This window comes from Canis aureus, chromosome 27, assembly GCF_053574225.1.
Source record: "Canis aureus isolate CA01 chromosome 27, VMU_Caureus_v.1.0, whole genome shotgun sequence".
Lineage (NCBI taxonomy): Eukaryota > Metazoa > Chordata > Mammalia > Carnivora > Canidae > Canis > Canis aureus.
This window is the reverse complement of record NC_135637.1, coordinates 35,476,918-35,503,569: the sequence shown is the minus strand read 5'-3', so window position 1 is coordinate 35,503,569 and position 26,652 is coordinate 35,476,918. Positions and strand designations below refer to the sequence as shown.

At 49.4% G+C, this 26,652-nt stretch overlaps 1 protein-coding gene across 5 annotated transcripts in view; it reads left to right on the top strand.

The window, feature by feature from the left end:
- GNB1L (G protein subunit beta 1 like) overlaps window positions 1-26,652 on the top strand; it is a 59,691-nt gene that overhangs the window by 12,753 nt on the left and 20,286 nt on the right. For all 5 annotated transcript variants that reach the window (XM_077874717.1, XM_077874718.1, XM_077874716.1 and 2 more), the window contains exons 2-5: window positions 15,433-15,578; window positions 16,068-16,193; window positions 21,514-21,676; window positions 26,305-26,403. In XM_077874717.1, the coding sequence (XP_077730843.1) occupies window positions 15,433-15,578; window positions 16,068-16,193; window positions 21,514-21,676; window positions 26,305-26,403 (534 nt within the window). The remainder of the gene's footprint in view (window positions 1-15,432; window positions 15,579-16,067; window positions 16,194-21,513; window positions 21,677-26,304; window positions 26,404-26,652) is intronic.

The following is a 26,652-nucleotide window of genomic DNA, read 5'->3' as shown; positions in this document are numbered from 1 at the left end:
TCTGTTCCTGCTGGCCTGGAGGACCCACCAGCTCAGGAGCTTCCTGCTAGGATGGCCGTGTACTTCAAGGAGAGAATGAGTTGTTCAGGCTGGCGGAGAGCAGTCTTGTTAGATCGGCATCCTTCCTTTCCCTGGCGTGCTGCTCTGCTCCTGGAAGTAACCGTGGTGGTGGTGATGCTGCTGGTCATCAGCTAATTTGCTTAGCTGAATACTGACTACCTTGTATTAGGGGTACTACTGCTGAATTGAAATTCCTATTAGAACAAAATAGGATGATGAATTATTTTAAATGGGATAAGCCCTTAAAAGTTGTCATTTAGTCTGTTTAAAGTCACCTAAGTAGAATTAGAAATTGGCTTTAACCAGGAAAGTCTAAGCAGGAAATTGGGTTTTCATGATACGTTAGTGGTAAATCCAATCAGGTAAATCCAATCAACTGTAGCTTGAGGAAAAAAACAGCACAATATTGTCCAATATATTTATTTGAAAAACAGCATCCCAGAAAATGGCCAAGAGAGCAGTGGCCCAGTGTGTTAACTTGTATACAGAAGTGTGCTTGAGCCCTGTTTTCTTAAAATTATTAGCATGGTGCACTTGTCACAGTAATGAACCAATATTAGTACATCATTACTGACTTAAGTTCATATTTATTCAGATTTCTTGAGTTTTTACCTAAAGTCCCCTTTTGGTCCCAGGATCCCATCCAGGGATCACATTACATTTAATTGTCAGATGTCCTTAGTGTCCTCTGGGCTATGCCAGTTTCTTAGATTTTCCTTATTTTTATAGCCTTGAGAGTTTTATGGGGTACCACTCAGGCCTCTTGTGGAATGTTCCTCAGCTAGGCTAGGCATGTGTTTTTCTCATGATTAGACTGGGGCTGTGGGTTTCCAGGAGCCAGACCTCAAAGATAAAGTGCCATCTCATCACATATTAATGGTACATGCTGTCCAAGTGACATTACTGTTGATGTCAGCCTTGGTCACCTGGCTGAGGTAGTGGTTGTCAGGTTTCCTCTCTGTGAAGTTGCCCTGTTCTCTCCCTTTCTTGACTGTCCTCTTAGGAAGGAAGTCAGTGTGGGCAGCTGCAGCGTGAGGGGTGGGAATTCTGCTCCCCGTGCTTGAGGGCAGAGCATCCACACAAATTATTTGGAATTTCCTGCATGCCAGATTTGTCTACTCTCCCCCATTTATTTCTTCGGTCATTTTATTATATCAGTGTGAACTCATATCTGTTATTAGTATGATTGTTACTATGAAGTGTACTTACAATGAGTCTTCACACCTGCCCACACCAGCAGTGCTACAATCCTGACATAGAAACTGATGCATCGGGATCCCTGGGTGGCGCAGTGGTTTGGCGCCTGCCTTTGGCCCAGGGCGCGATCCTGGAAACCCGGGATTGAATCCCACATCAGGCTCCCGGTGCATGGAGCCTGCTTCTCCCTCTGCCTATGTCTCTGCCTCTCTCTCTCTCTCTCTCTCTCCCTCTCTGTGACTATCATAAATAAATAAAAATTGAAAAAAAAAAAAAAAAAGAAACTGATGCATCATCACCTTAGAACTTTCCTCCTGCTCCCTGCCGGTGGTCAGCCTCCCCCTGCCCCAGCCCCTAGCCACTGCCCGCCTGCGACTCTCTACCTAGTTGGGCCTTTTCCGGAATGCCATATAACTAGGCTCATACTGTATGTAACCTTTAACTCACCATAATTTCCTGGAGATCCATCCACATTGTTGCACTTTTCAGTAGTTTGTTCCTGGAGTATTCCAGGAGTATTATTGCTCAGGAGTATTCCTTCCATTCACTGGCGGATGGCCATTTGGGGCAACGTGAACAGAACTTCTGTACACATTCATGTACAGGCTTTTGTTTACACATAAATTTTCATTTCTCTAGAATAAATATCTAGGGGTAGGATTGCCAAGCAATATGATGCATGTGTATTTCATTTTATAAGAAACTACCCAACTGTTTTCCAGAATGCTTGTACCATTTTGGATTCTTATAAACAACATATGAGAATTTTGTGCTCCACATTTCTGTGTCAGGTTTTGTTCTTTTTTTTTTTTTTTAAACATTCTAATATTTGTGGCCTTCAGTTCCATTTCTTTTCTTTTTTTCTTTTTTTAGATTTTATTTACTTATTCATGAAAGACACAGAGAAAGAAAGGCAGAGATGTAGGCAGAGAGAGAAGCAGGCTCCAGGCAGGGAGCCTGATGTGGGACTCGATCCTGAGACTGCGGATCACGCCCTGAGCCAGGAGCAGGTGCTCAACCACTGAGCCACCCAGGCGTCCCCTTCAGTTCCATTTCATCTAAATTGTCGAGCTTATGTGCATTGAGTTGTTTATAGCATTTCCTTAATGTTTGTTGTGTCTTGAGTGATAATCCTTCTTTCATGAGGATAATTTGTTTCTTCTCTTTTTTTGTGATTATGTGTCTAGATAGAGATTTATCAATTTTATGAATATTTCTAAATAACCAGTATTTGGTTTTATTGATTTTCCTCTGTTGCCTTACTACTCTGGATTTCATTTGTTTCTGCTCTATCCTTATCATTTCCTTCCTTTGGCTTGCTTTGGGGCTTAATTTGCACCTCTTTTTCTAGTTTCTCTTTTTTTTAAGATTTTATTCATTTATTCATGAGAGACACACAGAGAGGGAGGCAGAGACACAGGTAGAGGGAGAAGCAGGCTCCATGCAGGGAACCTGATGCAGAACTCGATCCCAGGGCCCTGGGATCACAACCTGAGCCAAAGACAAACACTCAACCACTGAGCCAGCCAGGCACCCTGAATGTAGGTATTTAATGCTATAAATTTTCCTCCATGCCTCACTTTTGCTGAATCCTACAAATTTTGATTATTTTGTTTTTCATTTTTATTAAATGCAAAATGTTTTCTAATTTCTCTTGGCATTATGTACCTCTTTGACCAATTGATTACTTTAAAGTATATTGTTCATTTTCCAAATATTTGGAGATTTTCCAGTTGCCTTTCCCTTACTGATTTCCATGTTAATTCCATAAGGTTGGAGAACATATTTTGTATGCCTTTGTTTCTTCTTCATTTTTTTAAGGTTTTGTTTTATGACCCAAGATATGGTTTATCTTGATGAATATTCCATGTGCATTTGAGAAGAATGTGTTTTATTTCTGTTGGGTGGAGTATTCTCTTAAGGTCAAGTAGATAGATAGGATTCTGTATGACTTTTTGGCCACTTATTCAGCTAATTACTAAGAAGGAGTTTAAGTCTCTAGCTAGAATTACGTATTTGTTTATTTCCTCTTTCAGTTCCATCAGTTTTTCCTTCATGCATTTTGTTGAAGTTCTGTTTTTAGCTGAATATATATTTAGGACTCTTACGTCTTTTTTGATAAATTGATACCTTTATTAAGATTTTATTCATTTATTTATTTTTGAGAGACCGAGAGAGAGAGAGAGAGAGAGAGAGAGGCAGAGACACAGGCAGAGGGAGAAGCAGGCTCCATGCAGGAAGCCCGATGTGGGACTCCATCCCGGGTCTACAGGATCAGGCCCTGGGCTGAAGGCGGCGCTAAACCGCTGAGCCACCTGGGTTCCCCAAATACCTTTTATTATGTTGTATCCTCCTTATTTCTGGTAATAGTCCTTTCTCTGGGGTCTACTTTCTGTGATATTAATTATCCTCTCTAAAAAACTGGAAAAGGGGGAACCCTCTTGCACTGTTGGTGGGAATGTGAACTGGTGCAGCCACTCTGGAAAGCTGTGTGGAGAGGTTCCTCAAAGAGTTAAAAATAGAGCTACCCTAGGACCCAGCAATTGCACTGCTGGGGATTTACCCCAAAGACACAGATGCAGTGAAAAGCTGAGACACCTGCACCCCAATGTTTATAGCAGCAACGTCCACAATAGCCCAACTGTGGAAGGAGCCTCGGTGTCCATCGAAAGATGAATGGATAAAGAAGATGTGGTCTATGTATACAATGGAATATTACTCAGCCATTAGAAACGAATACCCACCATTTGTTTCCACGTGGATGGAACTGGAGGGTATTACGCTGAGTGAAGTAAGTCAATCAGAGAAGGACAATCATATGGTTTCACTCATTTAGGGAATATAAAAAAATGGTGAAAGGAATTATAGGGGAAAAGAGAGAAAATGAGTGGGAAATATCAGAGAGGGAGACAGAACATGAGAGACTCCTAACTCTGGGAAATGACCAAGGGGTAGTAGAAGGGGAGGTGGGCAGGGGGATGGGGTGACTGGATGACAGGCACTGAGGGGGGCACTTGACGAGATGCGCACTGGGTGTTATGCTATATGTTGGCAAATCAAACTCCAATAAAAAAAAATACAAAAAAAGTGTCCTCTCTAAAAAAACACAAAACAAAACAAATCCTCTCCAACTAAACTTTCTTTTATTGTATGTATAGCAATTATTTTTCTTCTTTTTACTTTTAATCTATCTCTGTTTTTGTACTTAAAGTGGGTTTCTGCCAGATAACTTTCATTTGAGTCTTTTTTAAGAAAATAGGTTATAATTGTTGGGTCTGGTAATTAAGATGTTGGAAGCATTTACAGGATGCCTGGGTGGCTCAGTGGTTGAGCATCTGCCTTCAGCTCAGGTCGTGATCCTGGGGTCCTGGGATTGAGTCCCACATCGGGCTTCCTGCAGGGAGCCTGCTTCTCCCTCTGCTTATGTCTCTGTCTCTCTCTCTCTGTGTCTCTCATGAATAAATAAATTTTAAAATATTTTATTTTATTTTATTTATTCATGAGAGACACAGAGAGAGAGAAAGAGAGAGAGAGAGAGATGCAGAGGTAGAAGCAGGCTCCACGCAGGAAGCCCGATGTGAGACTCGATCCCAGGACTCCAGGATCACGCCCTGGGCTGAAGGCAGGCACCAAACTGCTGAGCCACCCAGGGATCCCCTAAATTTAAAAATCTTAAAAAAAGAAAAAAGAAAAAGAAATCCATACTAATTCAGATTATTATTTCCCTATGTATGTGTCATCAGTGTCAAGATTTTTTTCTTTCAGGGATCCCTGGGTGGCTCAGTGGTTAAGCGCCTGCCTTTGGTCCAGGGCACGATCCTGGAGTCCCGGGATCGAGTCCTGCGTCAGGCTCCCAGCATGGGGCCTGCTTCTCCCTCTGCCTGTGTCTCTGCCTCTCTCACTCTCTCTATGTCTATCATGAATAAATAAATTTAAAAAAAAAAGATTTTTTTCTTTCTTTTCAGGAGTTTAATTACAATATGTTTGAATGTGGTTTTATCCTGCTCATGGTTCATTGAGTCCTTAAATCTATAAATTTTCATTTTTTCCCATATTTGTGAAATTTCAGGCAGTTATTTATTCAAGTAATTTTCCTGTTCCATTTCTTTCTCTTCTCGACTCCAGTGACACAAGTCTCAGACCTTTTACTATTATTCCACAAGTCCCTGGTGTTCTAATAATTTATTTCATATCTTCATTCTTTCTGACTTTATATTAGATAATTTCTGTTGACCAGTCTTCATGTTCATTGGCTCTTTCCTTTGTCATCTCCCATTCCATTATTGAAGTTTTTTTGTTTTGTATATTGTATTATTCAGTTTTGAAACTTCCTTTTTAAAAAATTAATTTCTGTTTCTCTGCTCTTCTGTTTATTTCAAATATGTTTGCCTTTGCCTCATGGAGAATAATTACAAAAGTTACTTTAGGATCCTTATCTGATATTCCCAACATCTGAATTGTTTCGAGGTTGGCATCTGTAAGTTGTCTTTTCCCTTGAGTACTCTCTGCTTTCATTTTCTGGTTCTTGGTATGTTGAATAATTTTGTATTATATCCTAGGCATATCCTGGTTGAGTATTACATGGGGTCCATTGGAGAATGTTGAGTTTTGTATTAGCAGGCAGTCAACCCAGTTAGAATTGCCACACAAGTTCTGTCTTGCCCTTTGTGGGCTATGTTTTTAATCTCTTTTTCATTTTCAAAGCTTTTGAGAGGCCCCTTTGGGTCCGTCCGAGGCTTATGAAACTTAGCAATGAGTGTGGGACTTTTGTGGGTTCATTCAGAGAATTAAGAGACTTTTTTCTTCAGCTCTCTCCTCTGCAATTTTACCCCCCAACCCCATCCCCCACCCTCCCGCCCCACCACACACACTCCATCCAGCAAGATCCACTTCTCTTGGTTCCTCTGGCTGAAAAGACAGAGGTTTTCTCTCAGAGTCACTTCTCCTATACAATTCCATGTCTAGGGCCCATTCTTGGGGCAATGCGGAGAGAGAAGAACAAACAGTTAGGGATTTCCTCTCACATTCTTTAGACTTTTCCTCTGTAAAGTTGTCTGGAAACTAGTTTAAGTTCTAGCCACTGCTGCCTTGCTGCTGTGCAAGCTGGGCCTACCTTCAAGGCAATGCCCCAAGACATACTAATAAAAATGGGAAACTCATCACATACAGGTCACTTTTCCAAGGTTTTACTTGCCTTCAAAATCTGTCTGTTATTGTTCACTTTTCAGAGTTTTTAGATAATTTCTTTTTATATTTTGTCTAGAGTTTTTAGTTGCAGTCAGCCAGAGAAAGAAGCGATAGTGAACTTATTTCATCCTGGCCAGATCCAGAAGCCTGTTAATATAGATTTGATTTACATTTCTCCCTTACTCATGTTAAGCATCTTTTTATATGTTTAAGGGCCATTTTCATTTTTTGTGACTGTGAATTCATATCTTTTGCTTATTTTTCTATTTGGTCTTTAGACTTTCTTCCCTTAATTTTGAAGATTTCTGTATGTTCTAAAGATACTAAAGATATCTCTTTTGACATGTGAAAATTTAAAAATGTATTAGGTATTTTATCTTCTAATTGGTATTGTGAATGGAATTTTCTCTAACAGGTTATTGTTTGTGCATATGGAAACTATTGACTTCTCTGTTAGTTTCTTTCCCTGCTACCATACTAAGGGTTTTTTTTTTTAATGTTTGAATCTGTTTTATTGTGGATTATATAAGGCCCTCATGTATATCATCATGCTCTCTGGAAGATAATTTAATGCTTTCTTTTCCAACTCATATGCCTTTAATTGATTTTTCTTATTTAATTGCATTGGCTTAAACCTCCAGTACAGTGTTAAATAGTAGTGTAGATATTGGGTATTCTGATCTTAGAGGAAATAACTCCAATGTTTCTTCGTAAAGTAATGTGTTGACTCCATACAGTAATTTCTTCATAAACTAAGGAGATGTGTGTGTGTGTGTGTGTGAATATTTTAATTTGAAGAAACCCGTTAGTTTCTCTTTGGTTAAGTGTTTTATTTTTCTTGTTTAAAAGACTATTTATTTTGAGAGAGAGAGAGCATGAGTGAGGGGGAATAGCAAAGGGAGAGGAAGAAGCCGACTCCCTGTTGAGCAGTGAGTCAGGTTAAGTGTTTGAATAAAAACCCAGGCACCCTGGTTAAATGTTTTCATAAAAATGGGTATTGAGAGGGGCACCTGGGTGGCTCAGTTGGTTAAGCATCTGCCTTCGGCTCAGGTCATGAGCCCAGGGTGCTGGAATTGTGCCCTGTGTCGGCCTACCTGCTCAGTGGGAAGCCTGCTTCTCCATCTCCCTCTGCCCACCCCCGCTCATGCTCTCTCTTTCAAGTAAATACATAAAATCTTAAAAAAAAATAAACTAACCTTGCATTCCAATGATAAATTCCACTTGGTTATCATGTATTATTTCTTTGATTTGATGTTGTATTTTGTTTGCTAATATTTTATTTACTCTTTTTGTGTGATATTCATAAGTGATATTGGTCTCTTCTTTCCCTCTGATAAGAGTTTTAAATATATCTCATGAATTCTGGTTCATAGTGTTTTTCATTGTCATTTTTAAAATTCGTGGATTAAGTACTTCCTCTTTCACCTAAAATTTGTTGTTTAATAAATTACTTTAAGTTTTTGGTTGGGAGGACATTTTAGTTTTTATTTTGTTAGTTTTTTATTTAACTGCACTGTGGTCATAGAATATGTTTATATTTCTTCTTTATGAAACTCACTGATATTTTCTTTGTGACCCAATATGTAATTTTTTACACGTGTTCACATGCACTTGAGAAGAACATATAGTTTCTGTTATCAGAGAGTACAGTTCTATATAGATCCATAATATTTACCCCATGGAGTCTATCTCCTTACTTATTATTATCCACTTGGTATGACTTGTACTAAGAGTAGTAGTGTATCATGTTCTCCAATTATTGGTGAGTTTTTTCTGTGATTCCTTGCATTCCTTGTAGTTTCTGTTTTATAAAGAGGTGTTTCTGTTATTTGGTATATAGGTATTCACAACAATCATATATGCATTCTGAATTGCAGCTTCCAGTATTGCAAAGTGTCTGGATTTGTCAATTCTAATGCTTTTTGGCTAGAATTCAACTTTGCTGACATCTGTATTTCAAGCCCTGCTGTTTATTGTTTCTATTTGCCTGAAATACCTTTGTCCATCTCTTTAGCGTTTTGGAATAACTTTTTTTTTTTAAGATTTATTGATTTATTTATTTGAGAGAGAGTGTGTGTGTGTTTTGGAGGGAGAAGCAGAGGGAGAAGGAGAGAAGTGCCAAGTAGACTCTGTGCTGAGTGCAGAACCTGACATGGGGCTCCATCCCAGGACCCTGAGATCATGACCTGAACCAAAGCCAATCAGACATGTAATTAACTGAACCACCCAGGCACCCCCCACTGTTTTTCTTATTAACTTTATATTCCGAGTATTCTGAGTTTGGTCTTTCATCAGATATATATGTCATGAATATTTTCTTCCTGTGTATAGCCTCATTTTTTATGTCCTTAGTATCTCTTAATGAGAATTATGATTTTGAGCTTTATCCATGTGAGACTAGGGTTTATACATTTTCAGTTTTGTGAAATATAATATTCTTTTTCTTTAAGATTTATTTATCCATTCATGAGAGACACAGACTGAGAGAGGCAGAGACATAGGCAGAGGGAGAAGCAGGCTCCCTGCAGGGAGCCCAAGGCGGGACTCGATCCCAGATGTGGGATCACAACCCAAGCTGAAGGCAGGTGCCCTACGGCTGAGCCACCCAGGCGTCCCAGTTTTGTGGAATATTCTATTACATGAATTACCAATTTTATCCTATTCTGCAGTTGGTGGCCATTTGGGTTGTTTCTAGTTTTTATTAGCATGTATAATATTGCTATGAACATCTTGTGCAAATCTCTCCTTGTACATATGTGAGAATTTCTTTAGGGTGTTTATCTAATAGGGGGTTGCTGTATCATAAGGTGTGCAAACTAGTCCCAGATTGTTTTCCAAAGTGATTCTTTCAAGTTATGCTCCCTCTAGCATGGTAAACAGTTACAGTTGTCCCACACTGTAGTCAACATTTGACAGATTAATTTTTTGCTAATTTGCTAGGAGTGTAATTATATCACATTGTGGTTTTGACAGGCATTTCCAAGATTATTAATTAGGTTAAATGTCTTTTTATATGTTTATTGGCCATTTATGTTTCTTGTGAAATAACAGTTTAAGTCTTTTGCTTATTTTCTTTTTGGTGTTTGCTTTCTTATTGTATTGATCTGTATGTTCTTTATTCTAGATTTGAGTCCAGGGTGGGTTTGTCTTCCTCCCCCACTTCTAGAATGTTTTTATAATTTTAAACTTACAGAAAAGTTGCAAGTACAGCATAGTGAATACTCTTAGACCCTTTACTTACATTTATCAATTGTTAGCATTTTGCCACATTTGCTTGACCTCTCTGTATGTAGATAGAGATTGAAATTCATTTTTCTGAAACATTTGAAAACGGTGTGCAGACACCATGACATTTCACCCCTAAAACACTATCCTGGGAACAGGACATTCTTCTATGTAAAATACCACTATCTTGCCCAAGAAAATTAACAATAATTCCATATTTTAAAAAAATATTTTATTTATTTATTTAGAGAATAAGCATGAGTGGAAGGAGGGGCAGAGGGAGAGGGAGAGAGAGAATCCCAAGCAGGTTCTGTGCTGAGCTCAACACATGGCCTGATCCCATGACCCCTAGATCATGGCTTGAGCTGAAATCAAGAGTTAGACACTCAGCTGGCTGAGCCACCCAGGTGCCCCACAGTAATTCCATATTATCTGCAGTCCCTATTCAGATTTCCCCAGTTGTTTTCCCCACACCCCTTTGTGATCCTGTCAAGGTTCCTGTGTTGGATCTGGTCACAATGCCTCTGTAGTCTCTCAATTTAGAACCCTCACCCTATTTTTTGTTCTTTTTTTTCTCTTGATCCTGATGTTTTTGATAAGTCTGAGCTAGTTGCCTTGTCCAGTGTCCCATAATCTGGATGTGCCTGATTGTTTTCTGCAAGTTGTTGGCACAGATGTGCAAGGATGGTGCTGTGTTTTCTGGCATCACCTCAGAAGATAAGCGATGCCAGTCTGTTTACTATTGGCGGTGCCAGCTTCAGTCTCATGGTGAAGGTGGTGACAGCCAGACATCTCCATTGTTAAGGAACATTCTTCTCTTGTGATCAGTAAATAATCTGTAGCATAGTACCTTGGCACAGTGCAAATCTCCTGTTTCCCAACAGCCTTTCACCTGGTTAGGTCCTTTTTCAAGTATGAGTGGTGACTTTTACAATCTCATGCTCTCCACTTGCAATTTTAGTTCTTTTTATTTCCTTAAAAGCACAGAACATCTTTATTTTCTATGCCCGAATGCTTTGTGTTCTAGGGTCTAGTTCTGCCTTTTGTTGTTTCTTATGGCTCTCACTCATGGTACCATAGTTCCTTTTTTGTTTCCATGAGTTCTAATTACTTGTATTTTGTAGGGCTTTCCTGGTAAATTCCTTCAGACCTGCGTAGAAGGTGGGTTCCTTATGAGAGATATTCACAGACAGAAGTTTTGGCGACTTCCTGAGGTGGTGTAGATGAGGTCTAACGCCTGAGGGCTGGCATCATTCTGGTACTTCTGGGTGTAGGTTTACTTCTGGCTCTGTCTTACACTGATCATTTAGCTCTATAGGGTCTCATCTTTATGGAGATGCTCCTATGAGATTGTCCACCGTAGCGGGGGCAGGGGAGCGGGTGCTAAGCTTTGTCTGTCATGACTAAGAGGCCTTGCCTGGGAACCAGATTTCTAGGTCACAATGTAGCAAATGCCCTCTGGCAGGTGCCAACTGGGGGCCCTGCAGACCTTACTACGTTTGACTTCCACTTAGTGTTTGGCCTCTGAAGGTTCTAAACTTTTTCTTTCCTTTTTTAAAAGATTTTTATTTATTTATTCATGAGAGACACACAGAGAGAGGCAGAGACATAGGCAGAGAGAAGCAGGCTCCCTGCGGGGAGCCCGATGCGGGACTTGATCCCAGGACCCCAGGATCACAACCTGAGCCAAAGGCAGATTCTCAACCACTGAGCCACCCAGGTGCCCCTAAACTTTTCCTTTTTGACAGCTTAGTGATATACTGATGATTTGGGGTTTTTATTTTAGTTGTTTTGTGGGCATTTCTCCTGCTAGCAAGTGGTGCCTCCCTAGTCTGTGCTGGTTTGGGAATTCTTAGGTACCTTGCGGGGCTGCTGGAGCCGTTCTGTGCTTTGGTGTGGCCCACTTACAGAGGGCCTGGGCTGCCTGTTTGAGGCATTCCCAGTGTCTTGTGCAGCCTGTCCTTGCACTCCCAGACGCATGCAGTGGGTAAAGCAGGACCCTGTGGTCTAGAGCTGGCAGAAACAATGCGTGGATGTCTCTGGGTGGTGGCTTCCCTGTTCTGGCTCACTTCTCAGTGCTCCTTGTTGATTGCGAGCTTCTTCAAGGACGAGTGGTCCCATTGCAATTAAAAGGAAAGGGTTCTGTGGCTGAGTGCATGGTGGGTGCTCAGGGCTGACTCGTGGGTTAGGCTGAGGCGCACACACACACATAGGGATCTTTGGTCTTTGGGGTCTCACTCCTCCCTTGGCCCTGCCTCATCTGCGTTTGCCAGTCCTTGGTTGTTTCCTTGCCTTCCCATGGCTGCTGTGCCTGCCTGACGTGTGTGTGCCTGGGTGGGAGGGTGAGTGCTGGGTGTAGCTTAGTCGCAGCCACGCAGGTGCCTTTCCACGGGGACCCCTGCCCGGCCACTGCTCCCCGGGACCCCCCCGCCGTGGGGATAGCCCTGAGGCCTGCCCGGCTGCCGCCTCTGAGGTGGGACGCAGGGGGGCACTGTCCTCCTCCATCCGTGGACCAAGGGCCTGAGGGGCTTTCGGGGGTTCGCAGCATCCGTTGGAAAGGCTGTCAGAGTTGCGCAAATCATGTCAGATTGTCTTTCTTTTTAATTTTGAAAAGAATGTGTCTCTCTTTGACATCTCGAAAAGCAGGCAAAATTCGAAGTTGTGCTCAGTGGATTAAGTTTCATGTTCCTCTGCCCTCTGGGAGGAAAAGACGAGTGACAGAACAGGGGAAGGCGGCGGTGGCGGGCGGCGGGTACCGCGCACCGGTGTTGCACAAGGGGCTGCGGCCTCCGCTCCGGGCGGCCCGCTGCCAGGGGAGATAGGATAACGCGATTATTCTCAATTAGATTAATAAAGAATAATTAGATGTCATAAATCAAGTAATCATAGGATATTGTCATGGGAAAAATATGTAGCTCGAATTAATTAGTTTTCAAATAAAGCGTTTATTTTAATTGCTTGAAATGACGGAGCCCTTAATTGCCGATGCATCATTTTGGCCTGAACATTTTGGTTGTTGTAACAACGTGACGGGTTTGTTCCCCGCAGTTCTGGGGAAACAATAGAGGAGAACTTGATTTCATCACCTCAGACGGAGCCTTGTGCTGGTGAGGTTCTGGAAACTCCCAGCAGGCCGCAGGCAGGTGGCAAGTGCGGGCCGTGCTTCGGCGGGCACTGCCCAAGGCCCCCACGCGGCTTGTGATGTACGTGCGTGTATGCGTGCATGTGCGTGCGTGTGCATGTGAGCACGTGCCCTCTGTGCACATGCGCATGACACAGTGGGTGCATGCGTGTGTGTGCATGTGTGTGCATGTGAGCATGTGCCCTCTGTGCATGTGTGTGTCACACAGTGGGTGTGATGTCAGCACCACACCATGGGAACCTGTGTGGTAGTGGCCGGTAGGACTCTGAGGCCTGGACCATGGGAGTGGGATGCCCCCTCACTCCCCAGCCCCGAGCACTGGGGCTTTTCTGATGGGTTGTCGTGCTTTAGCAGGATTCTCCACTCACACGTTTCTCCAGATCTGGGGTCCTGGAGCTGACCAGCTGTTCTGATGGGGCAGGCATAGCACAGACAGTCAGCAGCTTCCAAGGGCCCAGTAGGTGCTCCTCTGAACTTGTCCCAAGCCTGCTTGCCTGAGCGCAGCCCTGCAGGGTTCAGAGCCAAGGCCCAGCAGTGTCTCCTGGCAGCTCCCCCATCCTGGGTTAGAGCGGGGGCTGAGGGCCATGGAGCATTGTGGAACCAGGTCTTTGTCCATGGGAGGCTGTCCTGTGTTTGGGAAGGGTCAGTTGGTTTTTAGCCAAAGGTGAGAGAGGGTTTTAGAGTGAAAACCCTAAAAAAGAAGAAACAAATAAACAAGGACTTGGCCATTTGTAAGGCCCATTCCCGGGGTCCCCTTCCTTCTCTTTGAAACCCCTCCATGAGGCAGGACCAAGCAATAGAGCAGCTGCCTACAGTCTCATACCAGTAAAGATGAGCATCTGCCCCTTCCTAGCCCTGGCCCTGCAGGCTCTGCTCTGGATCATTAGGATCTCAGCCCAACCCTACTTCCAGCCCTCGTGTGGGCCAGGCCTCAGCTGGCCAGTGCTGGCAATGGCTGGCAATCCGCTGGGTCTCTGCAGCATTTCCTCGGCTCTGGTGGTCTCCGGACTCTCAGGTCTCTGCCTCCACTGCTGTCTGGTGACTTGGAGGCCCCTGACTTACAAGGCTCCAGCTGCCTTGACAGTGGCATTTCTTAGATGTTTTGAAACTGTTGCTCTTGTGAAGCTACTCCAGGCTCTGTTCTGGAGAGAGAAAGGGAGAGAGAGAGAAGGAAAAGGTCTGGGATAGCTTCAAGGAGGGGAGGTACAGGGCTTCGCAGTTGAGGGTGTGGCTGAAGCAGTGCCTGGACTGGTCTCCTGCTGGGGAACCCACGCCTCTCCTGCCTCTGCGCCTGTACATTTGCCTGTCCTTGGCCTGAAACCCTCTCCAACCTCCGGCATCGGCTAAGGCTCCCTCCTGCAGGAAACTATCTTCTCTGCTCCTGTTCTTTGCCCTGCCCAGTTCCTTTGGTGGCTGTGGCTGCCCCAGTGGCTGGACGGTCTCCTCCTTGCTCTGTGTCCAGGCCGGAGGTGGGCCAGTGGGGAAGTGTCTTGGGAGCCAGTGGGAAAAGCCCTCCTGGTGAACTTGCTGCAGCTCCCAGCAGCCTGCCCCTAGCCTTTCCCTCCACACCCTCAGCCTGGCCGGGGCCTGTGGGCTGACAGATGTGCCCATGGTCACTAGAGAAGGTCACTTCTAGTCCAGCAACCACCCCTGCGCCATTGCTGGGGCAGGCTCAGTGGGGACACTGCAAGGCTTCTCCTTTCAGGTGGGTGGGCCCCCCAAGACAGTTATTTGAGGAAGGGTCACTCATCTGTGGTATCAGTCCTCTTGGAGAGTGGCAAGGAGGTAACTCCATCCCTGCGCCTGTGCCCACACACCAGTGCACCAGCTATGCTGCCCCTTGGTGGCAGCATGCAAGCTTCAGGCCTGAGTGTGAGGGGCCTGGGCAGCTCACCAGACCATTACCTGCCTCAGTTTCTCCAACAGTAAATGTGGTGCTGCCTTTTCTACAGGTAGATGCACAGGCCCTCAGGATCCAGCAGGTGGTGTTTGCAGCACATGTGAGGGAGAGACTCCTCTCCAGTCTTTGGGTCCAGCTCACTCCTCCACTTCCAGGAACCCCACACACCTCTTGTCTGTCTGGAGGTTCATCCCTCAGTGTGTACTTGCTGAGCAGCTGCTGTGTGCCTGGTGCCGGTGGCCAGGCTGTGGCCCCTGTTCCCTGAGCTTACCACAGGGCCAAAGTGGACAGCATGTCCTGGCATGGCATTGTTCCGCGGCAGGGAGGAGAGGAGATGGGCCTGGGGAGGGAGGAGGGAGAGTCAGCCAGGCCCAGGGGCGGGACAGGCACTCCAGGCATGTGGACAGCCCAGGCAAGGAGAAGCCAGCCTGCATGCTGTGTGGCCAGTGGGACTCGGGGAGTCAGAGGGTGCAGCAAGCCCTGGAGGCCAGTGGTGGGCTCTCCACAGGGCACTGAGGGTGAGAGTGGCCTCAGAAGGGTGTGGGTGTCACTGTGCCCACCCGAGATGGTACAAGTTGGGGCCACAGTGATGCCATTTGGGTATAGGAGCCAATAGGCAAGGTGGAAGACAGGCTGAAGGGGGTGGGCAGTATCCAGGGAGGCTCCTCCTGCCTTCCTGAAGGATGACAGGCGGGTCACTTACATCCTTCCTTGTCCCCAGATGACTGCACCCCCGCCTAATATGGCAGCCTCCCCACTCCCACCGCCAGACCCCTGCTTTGTCCTCCGAGGTGCCCAGTCGGCGGTGCATGCGCTGCATTTCTTCGGAGGAGCCCAGGGACAGGTGCACCCACTCCTCCTCTCAGGGTGAGTAGCTACAGCCCCAACCCAATCCCAGGGGTTAGCCCAGGTGACGTTAGCGGGTGGTGGGCTGGCAATGAGCCTGTGCTCACTTGGGGATCTTAGTGACACTGGGTCATGGGGACGCTGACTTTTCAGAACTCGCTCGCCAAGCTGTCCCTTGGGCCTGGCCCCTTGGAGAAGGCAGGGAGCTCGCCCTCTCTGTGCGAGACACCATCCGGCGTACGGTGTCAGTGGCCACCGCCTGTCCCTCTCAGACTCTGCCCACGGTGCCTCCATGGCTCCTGAGGGCCCTCTGCCCGCCGTCCTTGGAAAAGGAGCACTGTGCCACTTTTACCCTCAGCTCACAGTTACGGCTGTCACCTAAACCAAAAGCTACCGGCTGAAATATCTGGTCCACCAGCTGTGTGGTTCCAGGCCAGCCCTGCAGAGCATGCTGGGAATGCCCTCCCCTGACGCCTCTTCCTGAGCTTGTGCTTACACTTGTCAGAACAGGTCCCTGAGTGGGCTGGTGCACATCTGGAGCCTGCAGACACGGAGGGCGGTCGCTACCCTGGACGGCCATGGGGGCCAGTGTGTGACCTGGCTGCAGACACTGCCCCAAGGACGCCAGCTCCTCAGGTGGGTCTTGGTGCCAGCAAGTACAATCCCAAAGGAGTTAAGTTGTGGCCTTCAGCAGGGGCCAGGAGCTTGCCAGTGGAGGCTTTCAGGGTCTCCCCCAGCTGCCGGGCAGCCCCTGCCAATGGCAGAGCAGTGTGACCTCTGCCCTTGACCCACCCACTTGACCCATCCACAGTATCTGGATATGCTGTGTGCCTGTCACTGCACCCTCTGTGACCATGGCGCTGTCCAGGCAGGTGGCCACTGAGAAGAGCTTGATGAACACAAAACAGCTCTATCTGTAGCCCCGCACCACCCGTGGCCTGAGCAGAGTCCTTCCTGGCCTGCCAGGGCTGTCCAGTGGCAAGAGCTAGGGGTCCGTGGCTGAGCTCAAGCCTTCTCCTTAGAGTAGCTGGTGTCATGACACCTGTTCTGATGGGTGGCCACCTTCCCACGAGGTGATAGGGACTGGTCACCAGGGTGGTGCAGAGCCAGAGCCTAAAGCCCACCTACCGATTGGGGCTGTGCTCCCAACGCCGAAAGCAGCCACTCCCGGGGGCACTGGGAGTGCCACACAAGAGCCCAGGTCCATGGCATTTGGCGGGGGGCCGGTGCCGGGGGAGCAGGAGATGGCAAGAGCAGGGTGGGGGCCTGGCGCTCCTGACAGAGGAAGCTGCGTGGGCCAGAGCCAGGATGTGCTTGGGCTGTGAGGGGCTGGAGCCTGGGCAGCAGAGCCCAGAGGGTCTATGTTCTGGTACTGCCACTGTGGCCTTGTCCCCCAGGCTGGGGACTCCAGGTGAGAGGTGGGCCAGGAGGCAGTAGGAGGGAGCAGGTGGGTGAGAGAATGAATTTATGTCTACCAAGTACAGGTGAAACTTTCCTGAATGCCCTCCAGAGCAGGTCTGTCTTCCTGCTATGAACTGGGAGCCTGGACATCTCGGCACCATGGTTCCCAGTCCTCAAAGGACAGGGGTCTGTCGGGACCCACCCTTCTCCAAAGCACTTCTGTGCCAGGCACGGTCCTACCACTCTGCAGGTGGCTCGCGGGTGATGGAAGGCCCAGCAGTATCCAGGAGGGTGGTAGCCCCGGACATGTGTGCTTGTAGGACCCCAGGCTGGCCCGCAGCCCCCCGAGGGGTGGGAAGGCCCTCCCTGTGGTTGTGGACTGTCCCTGATGCTTAGAATAGATGTTGCATCCAAATACCCCACTAAACCACTTGCACTGGGGACTGCGGTTTGTAAACGTTCCTCCTGAGTTTTCAGCCGAGGCCTTAGGCTCTGTGGCGCCTCCTGCTCCTCCAGGGCCCAGGTGCCTTGGGCTGTTCTCTGGGAACTCCCAGACCTGAGTTCTGGCCCTCAGAAAGCTGGCCTGATGTTGTATGGGGAGGCAAGCTGCAAGCTGCAACAGCAACCTGTGAGCGAGTGATGGTGCTTCCCTTCCCAAGCTGGACGGCACCACGGTGGCCCTGCTCCAGGCGGCGGCCCAGGTTAGGGGGCTCGCAGCGCGGGCGTCGCAGGTACTTGGAGTGCCCAGGTGCGTTTACGTTGCACTAGAGGCCGTGCGCCCAGCTGTGTTTGGAAGCCAGGTCTCTCCAAAGTGGTCCTTGAGAAAGGAAGGTACGCTTTCATGTCAAGGGGAGGCTGGAGGGCAGAAAGCGGGGAGCCAGGCTGAGCGTTAGGCGCCGCCCGCATGCCCGAGGGTGCACCTGTGCCCAGTGACAGCCACCTGGGTGGGTTTGTTTTCTCTCTGTTTTATTGTGAACTGTAGCACACTTACAGAAAAGTGCGCAGAACAAGTTTACAGACTTGTGTTATCACAGAGTGGACACCTGGGTAACCAGCCCTGACGTCTGCTCTGTTCTCTTCCTCGGGTGGCAGCCCCTCGCACCTCGTTTCTTGCTTTACCATCTGAACGTGCATCTCCAAAAAGCATAGACTTTGTTAGGTCTGTTTTTTTTTTCTTACTTAAAAAACGAGGCCATACAGACAACTTCCTTTGTATGTGACTCCTTCCACTCAGCTGTACGTTGTGAGATCCACCAGGGTACATGTGGCTGTGACACATCGTGTGGGTTTTTTCTGTGTGCTCTCCTGCTGGATGTGTACGTATGCCAGGTTATTTATCATTCTACTGCCCGTGGAGATCTGGGTGGTCCACTTGGGGCTGGGAAACTTAAGAAGACTCCTGCCTGGGTCTCCAGGTGCCAGGTGTACCTGTGTCAGGGCCACAGGGTATGTGCACACGTTGGGCTGCTCGGAGGGTGCCAGGCTGCCCCCGGTGCGAGGACCCCCACCCCTCCACTCTTTCTGGGGCCTGGAGGCCTCATTTGCATTCTCCTGACCACTTAATGAGCCAGCCCTCTTCTGCATTTGTGAGCCACTGGGATAAAGTCCCCTTAGATCCACATTTCTCGGGCAACCCCAGTGGCTCAGCAGTTTAGCGCTGCCTACAGCCTAGGGCATGATCCTGGAGCCCCAGGATCGAGTCCCATGTCGGGCTCTCTGCATGGAGCCTGCTTCTCCCTCTGCCTGTGTCTCTGCCTCTCTCTCTCTCTCTCTCTGTGTCTCTCATGAATAAATAAAATCTTTTAAAAAAAAAATCCACATTTCTCTATCGGATTGACTACCGTTTTCTCATTGAGTTATTACCATTCTTTTATTATTATTATTTTTTTTTTTACAATTTCTTTATTCTAGGGATCCCTGGGTGGCGCAGCGGTTTAGTGCCTGCCTTTGGCCCAGGGCGCGATCCTAGAGACCTAGGATCGAATCCCACGTCGGGCTCCTGGTGCATGGAGCCTGCTTCTCCCTCTGCCTATGTCTCTGCCTCTCTCTCTCTCTGTGTGACTATCATAAAAAAAAATAAAAAAAATAAAGGAAGACATTTAAAAAAAATAAAAAAATAAAAAATAAAATACAATTTCTTTATTCTAGACACGGTTGATATTTTTCTTTTTTCTTTTTCTTTTTTTTATGGTTGATATTTTTATATCACCAGTTACTTCTCCCACAAAGTGGCTTCTGGTTCCCACTTAATGATGTGTTAATGAGCAGAAGGTAGCCATTCAAATGGGATCAAATCTGCCATCTTTCCCTTATGGCTCGTGCTTCGTGTGAAGGAGCCCAGCAACAGGCCTTGAAGACCTTCCTGCTCTCCTAGGAGCTTCTCTCTTGTTACTTTTGAGCCCACACTTCATCTGGAATGGACTGTTGGTGTGCATGAGCGTCCTTCGTTTCTGTGTGGATAGCAGTGGTCCCGTGCTTCCTGCCCTCATCTCCCCTCCAGGTTCAGTAGTGTGGGCAGCTGAGGACGTGGACGGTGCGGGAGGCTTCCTGGCAGAGGTGTTGGAGCAGCGTGCCCAGCAGCCAGAGAACAGAGTGGTGGGGGCAACGTCTCAGAGGTGGCTGCGGAGGTTGGGAGATTGGCTGCATCGTGCAAGCTAGTTTGTCAGTGGAGTGTGGCAGTAAATATCTTGAGGAAAATGGGAGGCAGGTTCTTCCCAGTTGGAGAATGGAGTCACTAACCTGAGAAGGAGGAAGAGGCCTCGAGGCATCAGCATGAACTTGTGGGATTTTGAAAACATATACACAAAGATAGACACAGAAATACTACTTGTTTGTGTGTATATGTTTGCGTGTGTGTGTGTGTGTGTGTGTGTGAGTGAGTGAGGGGTGGGTATATTGTGTGTGCGTACATTTGCATGCGTGAGTGAGGGGTGTGTGTGACATTTGTGAATGTATGCATGAGGTATGTTTGTGTGTCTGAAGTATGTTTGTGTGAACGAGATGTGTTTGCGTGTGTGAGTGTCCCCGTGCACACGTGTGTGTGAGAGAGAGGTATGTTTGTGTGAGTGTGTGTGTATTTCCTGGCTCTGCTGAGAGGGCCTGACAGCAGCGGCACCTCACAGCAATGAGCATACCAGCACCCAGATCTTGGTTTGCAAGTATCTCTCTGCACCGGAAGGACCAAGGATTCCTTGGAGAAGGGATCCTCGGTCTGGAATATCTTGCTGAGGGACACGTGTCAGAAGGACCTCTGAGCCAGCTTGAAGGGGTCCCATTGGCTAATTTGGGATAATTTGAGCATAAAAATAAATAATGAGAAATGTAGAGTACTATAGGAATACTGAAGTCCAAACTGATAGGAAGAGAAGGAGAGAGAAAAGCCCGTTCTTCCCATGGGATAGCATCTTGTAAATGTAGGAGGTGGTGGGTATGGGAGTCACCTGCCAGGGGCCGTGCAGACTAGCGGGCAGGTGGGCAGCATTGGTGTGTGACCAGGCTGAGCTGTTGGAGGGTTAGGATACAGATTAACCATTAGAGCCTTGCGTCTCTGTAAAGGTATTTTGCCTTTAATTTCGTAGTATCGAGTCAACACACTTTTCCATAATTCTGCGGGTCAGCTCCTGTCTGCCCTCCCCTTGGGTGCGGTGTGCTGTACATTTGGCACAGACTGCAGTCCATCTTGGGATCTTGATACCATGATTGTTTTCTTAGCATATACACACTAAAGGTTGTTCTGTGGCCTTGCCAAGGCCCACCACCATGTGAGTGCTACCCTGGGGCCACACAGGGCAGTCAGCCCGCTGCAGAGCCTCTGTGCCACCCCCTGTAGCCCCCCGTCCTCCACATGCCACCATGCTGCCCCTAGAATGTCCCACCAGTGGGATCATGCAGTAGGTGGCCTTTTGGCTCTGGTTTCCCTCACTTAGCAGATGCATCTGATATTCCTGCGGGTTGCTGCATGCGTCCCAGATTGGCCCTCCCTGTTGCTGAGTGAATTCAGCAACAGGGAGGATGTATCACATGTGGATGTATCACAATTAATTTCCCAACCTCCTACCAAAGGGTCGTGTCCAGTTTGGTTTGGACAGTTAGGAACAAAGCTGCTATAAACATTTCTGTACAGGCTTTGGTGTGAATATAGGTTTTGAATTCACTTGGGAAAATTCATGAGGGTGGGATGGCTGGGTTGTCACAGTTAATTCACGAACTGGGAGGGAAGAGGACGAGCTCACACTTTGGCAGCATGGGGAGAGGCAGGAAGGGCAGGGGAGGCTGGTCATGGGGTACGTGTCCTGAAGCTCCCTGGGCCTTGGTTGGCTGTGCACCCTTGGGATGGTCCATGAATGTGCCAGGCATCAGGCGTCTTGGATGCAAAGCCTTTCCTCGGCTGAGGTGCCCCAGCCAGATAATTTATGCCATCTGGGTCCTTCTCTGGAAGGTGTCCCCTGCCTGCCTTTGGCATCAGGCTGGCCCCGGCATGCCAGCACTTGTTCAGGTGGGGCACCCAGTTGGCTCACCTGGAGGGTTCACGGCCTGTCTCCTCTTGATTTGGCAGTCAGGGCCGGGACCTGAAGCTGTGCCTGTGGGACCTGGCAGAGGGCAGAAACACCGTTGTGGACTCTGTGCCACTGGAGAGTATGGGCTTCTGCAGGAGCTCCATCCTGGCTGGGGGTCAGGAGCGCTGGATGCTGGCTATGCCGGGGAGAGGCAATGATGAGGTGAGTGCCTGCCCACATGGTGCCTGGCTCCTCGAGCTGCTTGCACTTGGTTCCCCTAGATGGGCATGTTCGTCCTTAGCATCTGTTACAGGAACACTCTGCCTACCACAAGACCCCAGAGTGGCAGGTCTGGGTCTGTCTACTGGATTGCAGCTCCAAGGGCCTTGGCCTGGCCACCTGTGGGGTGCCTGGTGGTGAGAGTCAGGAAAGGAGGCCCCAGCCCCCAGTACCACCCAGCATGAGGCTCGAGGCCATCAGGAGTCCAGGGGGAAAGACTGCCCAGAAAGGCTCTCAGAGGACTTAGGAGCAGGCATAAGGGAGAGAAATTGAGGCCCTGTGGAAGTCTGGGCATCAGAGCCAGCACAGCAGGGGAGGGTAGCCTTTTGGGGAGCTGAACTGGGTCCTGGCGAGAGAGGCTTTGGTCGGACCTGGAATGCTGAGGATAGAGGCTGGCACTGGGGTGGTAAGTACAGTACATAGGGCACAGGTGAGTGACTCAGGGAATGAGGCTCCATGTGGGTGTGATGGAGCCTCCGAGGTGACCGTCAGATGGAGCTCAGGCCAGAACAGCCAGCAGTAGTTGGTGATGGGGATCTGGTCAGGCTGGGCAGCTTGTCCGTGCTTCCAGAGGCAGCAGAGCAGAGTCCACCAAGGGGAGCAGTGCCCAGGACATGGGAACAGATGGTAGGAAGCAAGGGTGGACAGTAAGGTAAAGGATGAGGGTGTGGCTGGAGGTGCCCGCTGGTGGGGAGCTGAAGGGAAACCAAGAAGAAACCAGGAGCAGGGATCGGACAGGCCTGGTGAGTGTGGGGGCGCAGCCAAGTGGTGGGGACCCTGGGGCTCTGAGTGTGGGGCGGGGAGGGCTGTGGGTGTGCACATGTGGGGGGGACAGGGAGCCTCCTGTCTGCTGCCCACCCCCACGTCTCCTTGTGTCCCCTGCTGGCCCCAAGAGGCTGTGCAGCAGGCGGCGCCGGGCAGGGACACGGGGTTCCGTGCACGCGGTGAGGTTTGGCCCCTACCCAAGAAGACTCGTTTGTCTTAAAGCAGATTTAGTTCATAAATAATGAGATAGGAACAGGCATTTATTTGTTCATGATTGCGTTTAAATCACCAATTAGGAGCTACATACACTTTTCTTGCCAATTTGCCAAAAACCTGTTAAAAGTTTTATTAATGTGAAAAGAGAGGGTGTGCTTCCTCCCGGACCGCTGGGGCCAGGCAGTGGCAAGCCTTGCTCCTGCGCTGCACATCACGGAGCCCAGCCCGGGGCTGAGCCAGTCCTTCCTCCTGAGGTGGGGATGCCATGGGCTGTCCTCTTCCCGGCCAGCCCAGGCCTTCCCGGCTGCCTGTCACTTCCCAGGGCCTGGCCCCTGACACCCCACATGTGCTGCGCGAGGTTGTTTTTAACTGACTTGCTGGCCCCACTCACCAGTGCAGTGCAGTGCAGTGCTTTTCAGGAGCAGCCAGTCCGAGGACCTCGTATAAATTGGGAAAATGGTGGTTTTTCATGTTCCCGCCTGGAATGTGCCTGGACTGAATCTGCTTGGAAAAGCATCTCTGGCCTGTGCCCAGACAATGCCCGGGGACGACATGCTCCCACCCCACTGGGTGGCCACACTTGCCCAAACCAAACATTTTACCTTCTGGAAACAAAAGTTGCAGTTGAGTGCCAGATGGAAATCACACTGGTGTCTGGAGGAGGCTCTGAGCACAGGCGTCCAGGCCCTTGGCCAGAGCCCAGAGCAACACCTCGGACTCACAGAGGCCCCTGGGCTTGCCCTGGTCCTTGCACCCAGGATGTGGCTGTGGGTGCCGCCACTCATGCTTCCTCCCCATAGTGTCTTGCTCAGGGTTTAGGGCTGTCCCGGCTTTCCCCTTCTTTTCTCAGAGCAGACTTGCAGGGTGACTCACCCCTACCCGATCCCCTGGCCTTCACACCCCTCCTCACTGCCACCAGAGGGATCTTCCTGGGCCCACAGATTGGGAGAGGCCATCCCTTACTGTACCTGTGCGCCCTTGTGCCAGGCCATCCAGGGTGTGGTCTGTGCAGGCTGTGTGTCCTCCCACAGGGGGTGTCTGTCTCCCCACCAGCACACGTAGTTACTCAGGGTGGCTTATCCCCTCATCCCTCAACCAACATCTTTTTTTTTTAAGACACTTAAAAAAAAGCTGTGAGGGGAGGGGCAGAGGGTGAGGGGGAGAGAGAATCCTAAGCAGGCTCCACGCCCAGCACAGAGCCCGACATAGGGCTGTCTCACGACCCTGAGATCATGACCTGAGCCCAAAACAAGAGTCGGCTGCTTAGGCAACTGAGCCACCCAGACGCCCCCACCCAGTCAGCATCTTTTTTTTTTTTTTTTTTTTTATTTTTTTTATTTATTTATGATAGTCACAGAGAGAGAGAGAGAGGCAGAGACATAGGCAGAGGGAGAAGCAGGCTCCATGCACCGGGAGCCCGATGTGGGATTCGATCCCGGGTCTCCAGGATCGCGCCCTGGGCCAAAGGCAGGCGCCAAACCGCTGCGCCACCCAGGGATCCCCCCCAGTCAGCATCTTAAAACAAACCCATCCTCCTGATGTGACAAAAAGAACCAATCTCATTTTCAGAAGTCTAGTGGTAGAGCAGTGCAGAAGGTAGGAAATCAAGTGTCCTGCTCCCCGGCAGTTCGATCGTGGCCATGCAGACCGTCCCGTCACAGCACCATCTGTCACAGCACAGATGTGGGTCGGCTACGTGGGCTCTAAAGCAGCAGAGGCATAGACCGTCCACACAGCTGACAGCGTGCTGCTTTGCGCTCGCGCAGGGCTGGGTGCCCAAGTGTCCTCACTGCAGGGAGTATTTCTTTCTCTGTCCCGTGGAGCACCAGGCCTCTGGGTGAGCAGGCCCTGGCCGGGGCTCACAGGCTTCCTGCAGCGTCTACAGCCGGCTCTCAAGCCACAAGCCCGTAACTCAGTCGCTAGTCCTCACTGCCAAGGACCCAAGGGCTCCAAAAGCCCATTCTCCCTTCTCCTGGGTTTTCCCCTTACTTCTGGGCCATACTTAGGTACCACTGTGTCTTGGTCATCATGTGACTTCTCTCTTGTGTTTCTCTTTGTTTTGTCAGAGCTTCTCCTTGAGCATCTTTGCTGTTCAGGGGCTCCTTCTCGCAGCCTCTTGTTTCATGACAGTAATAACCACACACATCACTTAGGGTCTTTTCTGTCTCCTTTGTGGGCAGCGAGGGCTGTGGTGGCCAGCATGGACACTGATCCTGCAGGCCCAGCAGATGGTGGGGGAGCCTATGTGCAGGTGTGTACATAGGTGTGCCTGTTTGTACGCACGTGTGTGCACTCTGCTGTGAGCCCCTCCTCTATGCCAGGATACCTTGTCAGCCTCTGGTGAGAGTCCTGCTTCCCCCACGCAGGCCCGTAGCTGAGAGTGCCAGGCTGTGCCTCTGGCTTTCCACCCTGCCTTCAGTGTGCCCTCAGACAGACCCACCGTGCAGGTAGCCGATCTGGAACTCACACTCAGGGCTTAATCTCAGGCCTTGGGCTGGTTCTCTCGTGTGGGCTATGAGGGCAGCCTGGCTCAGACCCACATGCCTCCGGTTTACTGGGCGTCAGACAGCATGCCACCTGTCCCTTTAACGCCCCCAACCCCTCTGCACCTCAGACTCTTCATCTGCAGACCAAAGGATGTCCTCTTGTTGGCAAGGGATGATGTGTGGCTCCACGATGGCTGCACGTTGTTGTGACGTTATCAGTACAGCCCCTCTCGCCAGTTTCAAGGGGAGCCTCCCCAACGTGAAGCAGTAGCCCTGCCTCGCTCGGGATCCCCTCCACCTCCAAGTACCACAGGAGGGGGCGCCCTTGTCCCTGCTTGGTGGATGAGGGAGATGAAGCACTGGGGATGCAGATGCTCACTTCTCATGGCTGCAGCTGTCCCCTGCAGATGGCGTGGGGAAGAGGTGGACAGGCCTGAGTGTGACCTGGCTACATGCACCAGAAAGGCACATCTTCCAGCCTAGGTGCTGGAGGGCTTGCCCCTGCATTCAGGTGACACAAAACACCACCGTGGTGCCCAGGAGAGAGGTGCCCAGTAGAGAGGTGCCCAGTAGAGAGGTGCCCAGTAGAGAGGTGCGGGGTGCTGGGAACGGCCTGGCCCCAAACAACTCTGTGCACACCGGGTTCATTTCCTAGGCTTGCTGCCGGTCCCCCAGTATTCCCTGTGCACCTCTGTAAACCATTTGATGTGCCTGAGATGGTTCAGAGCTGTTCACATGCAAACCCACATCAGGAGAGAGGAGGAGGCAGAGATAAGGAGGATGGGCAAACTGAGTCAGTGCCAAGCAAGCCTCCTGCTCAGTGGAGAGGTGAAATCGGGAGAGGCTGGAGGCGGCTGCCAGGTGGTGATGCTGGTTAGAGGGACACGCCGGTCACCCAGAAATGACGTGTGAGTTTCACAACGCCCAGCAGCGCCGGGGCCCACGAGCCCGTGCGGCCTAATTAGGAGGCTCGGCTCCCAGGTTCCTGCGGGCAGCAGACAGAAACTCGCAGCAGCCTTGGCTAATCGCCTTAAAAGTCTCTTGTTTGTATAGCACAGGCTCGACTTGGCGCCGGCCCAAATCAACTTGTTTTCTTACTGTCAGGTTCAGATTCTGGAGATGCCATCCAAGACGTCAGTGTGCACCCTGAAGCCCGAGGCAGATGCCAAGCCGGGCATGCCCATGTGCCTGGAGCTGTGGCAGGTAAGGCCCAGCGCACGCCAACCACGCCCTGCCAGCCACACCTTCCGGGCCGTGAATCATGCCCCATTCAGGACTCGGTTTATCGTCACAGCAAAGGACACTTAGCGCCCTGGGAGTCCCTGCGCCTGCTGCCCTCCTGCTCCCGCTGCCGCTCCTGCAGACTGCCAGGGCAGGCCCGGTTTCTGCTGACCTCCGCGGGGCGCCCCCTGCCCGAGCCGAGCGCGGAGGGACGACCGGGTCAGCCGAGCA